Source organism: Papaver somniferum, unplaced genomic scaffold, assembly GCF_003573695.1.
Source record: "Papaver somniferum cultivar HN1 unplaced genomic scaffold, ASM357369v1 unplaced-scaffold_11, whole genome shotgun sequence".
NCBI lineage: Eukaryota > Viridiplantae > Streptophyta > Magnoliopsida > Ranunculales > Papaveraceae > Papaver > Papaver somniferum.
In genome coordinates this window covers 646108-653729 of record NW_020619936.1, presented here as the reverse complement: position 1 = coordinate 653729, position 7622 = coordinate 646108, and the positions used below count along the sequence as shown (strand labels likewise).

General features: G+C 38.1%; 1 protein-coding gene and 1 pseudogene across 1 annotated transcript; both read left to right on the top strand.

The window, feature by feature from the left end:
* The first annotated feature begins 2482 nt into the window (after positions 1-2482).
* Positions 2483-4713, top strand: LOC113328592 (L-type lectin-domain containing receptor kinase IX.1-like). The gene has a single exon (XM_026575662.1). The coding sequence runs from the start codon at positions 2564-2566 to the stop codon at positions 4535-4537; it is 1974 nt and encodes a 657-aa protein (XP_026431447.1). The 5' UTR covers positions 2483-2563; the 3' UTR covers positions 4538-4713.
* A 791-nt stretch (positions 4714-5504) lies between these two features.
* On the top strand, positions 5505-7406 carry LOC113328546 (annotated as a pseudogene).
* Positions 7407-7622: the final 216 nt, after the last annotated feature.

Here is a 7622-nt window from a genome sequence, read left to right as displayed (position 1 = left end):
ATTCATTTAGATTAGTTGTATATGATTAGATTTATAATATTATTAAGTTAGTTTTAATTTAAATTAAAGTAAAGTAAAGAGTAAATGTGTATTTACCTAATTTTAGGACACCCCTTTTAAGTATAGGGAGGTTGGCCTAATAAGATCATCGTCCCCCAAAAAAAATCATGGTGCCTAAAAAATGGATCATAGTTTGTATTTGATGGGACTATGTCTCCACTTTCCAGATTCCTAATTTAGAGCAAGTGTAGTATGGGCAAATGGGATGATTTGTCGATTTTCACCACAATGTTGGACTGGGAGAAGCAAAATCCTCAAATAAACAGGTTTGACCATCGCGTCTCAGGTTGAGCTGAGCGTCTCAGGTTGAGCTGAGCGTCTCAACATGAGACGACCGCATTACTTTGAGTTGGTCGATTTTAATTGGGCCGATCTTCGTCTCACACTGAGACGAGCGACCTAGACTGAGTCGAAATCAGCGACTCTCGTTTAACTTCTCTCGTTCTACTCCTTATAAATTCAACCAATTTCAACTCCAAATTCACATCTCCAACTTCTAAACCCATACATATATTCTTATAATTTTACTTCAACTATGTTTTCAAACTCAAAATCTATCGGGAAAAACTTCCCGATAAAAATGTTCCCAGAGTTCGAGTTCGTGGTCCTACGTATAGTTAAGAAAAGGATTTAGTTATTTCCACAACTTATGCTTTTCAAACAAGAGATAATATCCATAATGGTAGGATTTTCCGCAAACAACTTTTTGGCAAAATGTTTTGGCAAAGCTCGCTGCACAAACGAGAAATCTGAGAAACCGTGATGCTCATGGACTGTCTACTTTTTTTCAAAAAGTTTACTCATGTTGTGAACCAATTTATTGGTCTGCTAATGAAAACGGTCCGAAATAGATTTAACAGTGAAACTAAAAATGAAGTAATCCAAATAACTCTCGCGGTATGGTAGCACACTAATGGTAAACCTTATCGTTTCTCAGCTTGTTTCAACATCCTTTGAGATCTTCACAGGTTCAACCTATTCTGCCATCTAGAAGCTCCACCAGCAGCTCCGTGAATGAGGATGTTAACTACCTTGGTTTTATGGTTTAGTGGTAATTGAGTTTAATTTAATTTTATTTAGTCTAAGTTAATTACCTCGGTTAAGGTTAATTTACTGTCGAACCCTACCTGATCTGCTTTCCACAAAACAAAAATCCAATTTTCGTTTGCCATTGGAAAAATAAATCTATTGAACAATAGTGTATAGAGTTCCATGGAATAATTATTGATTTGCTCCCCGAATTTGGGAATATGGAAAGTTTGTGGAGATTTGATTCCCGACTGGGGAATGCTGATGAACATTAATTCGAATGCTCATTCCCCAGTATGTTGATATACAATTCTTGTAAGATTAATTGTGTTTTATGAGTTCACAATTTAAAATTGTTGCGATCACATAATGTTTGCAACTAATTACTTACGACGATCTTTATTAGGAGATACGAATATCTTTGATATATGGTTAAGAAATATGTTAGTTAGGAAAGATATTATTTTGTGTAATTCCGTTTTGGGTTTGTCTACCTATTTAGTCAGCCGGTTTGCATAACCAAGTTTTTGATAATACAAAATCTTTATCTTCTCTACTTTGTCGTTACTTTGTCGTTACAATCTTGGATGAAATCATTTTGTTGTTCTTCTCATAAGCTTTCATATACCCAGAGCATTTAGGTTTGTTTCATGGTGAATTTTGTGAAAGAAAATTTTAGTTACTGAAATAGTTGTACAATTTTGGACTTCCAGTGGAGAATGGAATGTATGTTATACCCCTTTCACTGCCTCAAGTCTCAAGAGACGCATTCCGCTTACACGGAATTTATACTTTCTACCTGCTTCAGAATGAATGAGATTAAACCTGCGAACCACCACATAGAGATTCCTGGTACTGTATAATATAATCATTTTCTGTTATAACGACTCAGCATATTTCTGGTACCAGGTCTCTTATCAGCGGTGGAAACAAAACGTATATACGAGGATCTAACTTAGGGTTAAGCCTTAAAAAATGAAAGCTTGGGTCGTTTAACGAAAAACTAATGGTCGAGTATATATCAACAGTTAAGTGGAAAAATTCTTATTCCTTATCGTATATCAGAATCTTATCTCTTCTTAGTGGTTAGCTTTAAGAAATTTTTTTCTGGTTAATATCATAATAATATATTACTTTAAAAAGATTACTAAAATGGAGATGTGCGTAGCACACAATGTCATTAGATGCTGACAAAAAAAATATATCATCGGTTTTGATAATTTTATGTTTTTATGTCTGACTTTTGTGGAAACAATTGCCGGCCAAGGTTTTGCAGAGTCTTTTGTGCAATGTCTGCCAATGTGCTAAGTTAGTTGTCAATTTATATCCAACTTATAGCGCTTATAAATAGATAGAGACAACAAGTTAGATTCTTCAAACTGATCGGGTTTTCAGTTCCACTTTAGCATTCATTTTGCAATCATTTCTCTTCTTCCCATCTCTTCCAAGTCTCCAGTGTTCTTGCAACATTGCCATGTCATTATACAAAAACTCGCGTAACTCTTTCTTTATTCTTCTCTTCCTTCTGGTTCCTCCAATAAACTCAATCTACTTTAACAAATCTCGCTTTGAACCCCAGGACAGTGAAATCATACTGGAAGGTGATGCCGCTACTGCCATAGGTACCATTGAATTGATCAACAGAAATAGTTACACTTGTCGTGTTGGCCGAGCTACTTATTTCGATCAGGTACCCTTGTGGGACTCGGTCACCGGAGAAGTCACACACTTTGTCACTCATTTCACCTTTTCCGTTGAAAAAACAACACCGAAATATGGTGCTGGACTTGCCTTCTTTATTGCTCCTGTTGGTTATCCAATCCCTCCGAATTCACCAGGTGGATTTCTTGGCCTTTTTAACACAACAACAACTGATGATACTTCTCGCAATCAAATCATCCATGTGGAATTTGATTCCTTTCCAAATGAAGAGTGGGAACCAGATTTTACACATGTTGGGATTAATAATAATTCCATCAAGTCTGCTGTTTCAACTTTTTGGAAGGCTAGCTTGCATAGCCAGGAAACTGGTAGCGCGTGGATCACGTACAATGCTACTGCTAAGAATCTCAGCGTATACTGGACATATGATAATAATCCTGTTTATCAAGGAGAATCTCTTCTATCATACCAAGTCGATTTGAAGCAGATTTTACCAGAACGAGTTACCATAGGATTCTCCGCTGGTACCGGTATGTTTAGTGGGCGGCATATTCTTTTGTCATGGGATTTCAATTCAAGTTTGGCAGTTCAGGAGAAAAAAGTACCAAATGAAAAGCCGAATGAAAAGCCATATGAAAAGCCAAATGTCAAATTGATAATTGGATTATCTGTGGCCGGAACTGCTTTGGTAGGATGCGCTCTTGCTTTAGTTCTGGTTTGCCTGATGAGGTCGAAAAGACGGCGAGCTAGAAAAGAGAAATTAAACTTCACATCTGACTTTGAAAGAGGTACTGGTCCAAGGAGGTTCTTGCTTAGGGAACTAGTTTCAGCTACAAACAACTTCTCGGAGGAAAGAAAACTAGGAGAAGGTGGATTTGGAGGCGTCTATAGGGGATTTATAAATGAAATGGATTTGGCAATTGCCGTGAAGAAGATCTCTAGTGGATCTAGACAGGGTCAGAAGGAGTATATAACTGAGGTCAGGATCATCAGCCGGTTGAGACACAGAAATTTGGTGCAGCTCATAGGCTGGTGTCACGAGAGCGGCGAGTTTCTGCTTGTTTATGAATTGATGCCTAATGGTAGTCTAGATGCTCATCTCTTCGGACGAAGAACCCCTCTTATGTGGGCTGTCAGATACAAAATAGCACTCGGGTTAGCCTCGGCACTGCTCTACCTTCATGAAGAAGGTGAGCAATGCGTAGTCCATCGTGATATCAAATCAAGCAACATAATGTTGGATTCAAATTTCAATGCAAAGCTCGGTGATTTTGGTCTAGCTCGGCTCACGGATCATGGATTAGGTCTCCAATCAACAGGGTTAGCTGGGACATTAGGCTATTTAGCACCAGAATACGTGAACACAGGCAAGGCAAGTAAAGAATCTGATGTTTTTAGCTTTGGTGTAGTATGTTTAGAAATTGCTTGTGGGAGAAAATCAATTGACTATATGGAAGAGGTTTCTAACGTAGGCTTAGTAGAGTGGGTTTGGGATCTATATGGGAGAGATGCGATTTTGGCTGCGACAGACCACAAACTAAACCTGGAATTTGAAGCAAACCAAGCTGAATGTTTGATGGTTGTGGGTTTGTGGTGCGCACACCCAGATCGAAGTTCTAGACCTTCGATCAGACAAGCAATTCAAGCACTTAATATGGAAGCAAGTATTCCATCTCTCCCTACAAAAATGCCGGTGCCTACATATCTTGTACCAGTACCTGAACTTGATATTATTTCTAGTGAACGAAATTCTATCACTACCACAAGCATGGACATAGGTCGTTAAATATAGACTGAACTTTCATCTTGTTAGGTGCCCTTATAAACTGTTGAGTCTGAACTTTCATTTGCTTGTTAGGTTTTCAACTTTTGTTTTTCGGTTGTGTACTTTTCAATAATGTTATGCATTTTTTGGTGTTGAACTTGTCCGCTCTTGTGTTCTTCAGGATGATTATAATGCAATTTCATCTACTGCTCTCATAATTCAACTTATTGATTTCTTGATTAATCGGTGTATAGTGTATGCAAAGTATGTCATAATTCACGTGTTGTTAGTATGCTTAAGTTAGAACTGTTAGTTGTTCTATCATTTGAACTTTTTTTTGAAGGTCCCTTAACTGGTCGACCATATCCTAGTTGGACGAGACTGGATCAAGTCTTTTCTTCTTCGGCATATGACATAATCTAAGTTAGCTAGTTGCAGACAAAAACTAGAAACTAGTTGCAGAGAATTTTTGACAGAAGCCTGTAGTGACATTTTTTTTCATCCAAGTAGACATTGATTAGAAAGTTTTACAGTAATTAATCACAACCACAACATAAACAATCCAGAGCTCAGGAATGCCTGATATTGTTGGCACACTGTCAATGGTTCCACTGACATAATTTACCTGACGAATTCTATGGGGCTGGAAAGACAAGGTCAGCTTAATGCTGTCAATTTAACTGGCCTTATTATTTTAGTATAATTGGGACCAGATACAATGTTAATTCAACGATGCCAATGAGAGTGGCAGAGCAGATTGATAGTTGAAATGAGTTTATTCTTTTCTGACTAATTTTGTGGAGAAAATTTCAAGCAAAACGGACTTGCAAGTTGTTCTTTAATATTATTTCCAGCTTGATATTATGTTCTTAAATGTGCAGCCCACAACTAAGAAGTAGAAATGTATTCTCCAGCAGCATTCTCTGAAAGCTGTTCTTCATTCTTATTATGATATCTAACCCAATCTTCTTACTTGAAAGTCATGTCCATGGCGTTATACTACAATGTATTGATTCCTTGTTTCTTTTTTGTTCTTTGCGTTTCCACGGTAAATTCAGTGTCTTTCAATATCTCTAGCTTCGGACCAGATAATATTAATTTAGATGGTATATCAAGATATTTTATGGGAAATATTGAATTGACTGATCCCAATTTCAGAGACAATGCTGGATGGGCTACTTTTACAGAACCTGTGCCTCTTTGGCACTCTGGAAATCTCACAGACTTCACTACTCATTTCAGCTTTTCAATTAACGGTCTGCGTGACTACCATGGTGAAGGTATTGCATTCTTTCTTGCTCCATTCGGCTTTAAGATTCCACCAAATTCACTAGCTGAACATATAGGTCTCTTTAATGTAACAACATATAAGTCGCCATCACTGAACCAGATTATCGCTGTTGAATTCGATACTCATCATGAGAATGAAAATTGGGATGTTCAGCATGATCATGTTGGAATTGATCATAATTCCCTTATTTCTGCTGTTAATACCACTTGGAATTTTACTTTAGGAGAAACTTAGCATGCTTGGATTACTTATAACTCCACCACTAAGAACCTCAGTGTGTACTGGACTTATGAAAATAACACAATTTTTCGAGGAGATTCTCTTCTTTCCTACCTGATTGATTTGAAGGAGGTTCTACCACAAAACGTTATGGTCGGATTCTCTGCTTCTTCTGGTTTTGTTAATGGAACACATACTCTTCTATCGTGGGAGTTCAATTCAAGTTTAGCAGCCAAGAAGAAAGAAATAAACACCAAATTGGTGGTTGGATTGACTGCTCCAGGTGCTCTTATTTTGATCTGTGGTATTGTTGTAGCGTTGATTATGTTGAAAAAGGCGAAGGATTAGAAACCAGAGGATGACACGGCCAGTCTAAGATTGTCAGATGACGGTTGGATTGAAGTAGATGGGCCAAAAAGCTTCTCTTACAAAAATCTAGTTTCAGCTACAAACAACTTCTGTCAGGAAAGGAAATTAGGAGAAGGTGGTTTCGGAGGTGTTTACCAAGGCATGTTGAATGATACAGCTCAGCCAGTTGCTGTAAAGAAATTTTCGAGGGGATCCAGTCAAGGTAAAAAGGAATATATAACTGAAATCAACATCATTAGCCGGCTGAGACACCGTAATCTACTGCAGCTTATCGGTTGGTGCCATGAGAAAAAAGAACTTATTCTTGTTTACGAGTTGATGCCAAACGGGAGCTTAGATTCTTATCTATTTGGTAAGAAAGCTCATCTAGTTTGGTCTGTTAGATACGAGATAGCTCTGGGGTTGGCCTCTGCATTGCTGTACCTCCATGAAGAGTGGGAGAAGTGTGTCCTGCATCGGGATATCAAGTCGAGCAATGTGATGCTGGATTCAAGCTTCAACGCCAAACTTGGGGACTTTGGTTTAGCTCGGTTCATGGACCATGATCGCTTCTCTCAATCCACTGGTCTAGCAGGAACTTTCGGATATTTGGCACCGGAATACATCAGCACCGGAAGACCCAGTAAAGAGTCTGACGTATTTAGCTTTGGAGTAGTGGCATTAGAAATTGTTTGTGGGAGAAAATCTTTTCTTTCCTTCGGCGAACTATCTCAAATGGGGTTGGTAGAGTTGGTCTGGGATCTCTATGGAAACGGAAAACTCTCGGCTGCAGTTGACAAGAAACTAGGTAATGATTTCAATGACGAAGAAGCAGAGCGTTTGATGATTGTTGGGTTATGGTGTGCGCATCCGGATCGCAGTTTCAGACCTCCAATAAGACAAGCAATTCAGGTGCTGAAAAAGGAGTTAAGTTTGCCAATTCTTCCACAAAAGATGCCTGTTCCGTTATACCATGTACCTGAAATTATTCTCACCTCATTTAGTTCAAGTCTTGATGAAATTGGCCGGTAACTGTAACCATATGCAGAATATAATGCGCTTAGGAATCTAAGTATTTTTCAAACGGAAAATGAGTCATTTGTCCAAATATTTTTAAAACATGGTTCAAATGGACGAGTAAAAATTAATACGGATGAAATGGACACCAAAAAAAAACAAGGATGAAACTGGATTCATCCTGACTTAAACTCAAAAAATAGGAAGATGAAACTGTTTACATCCTGGCTA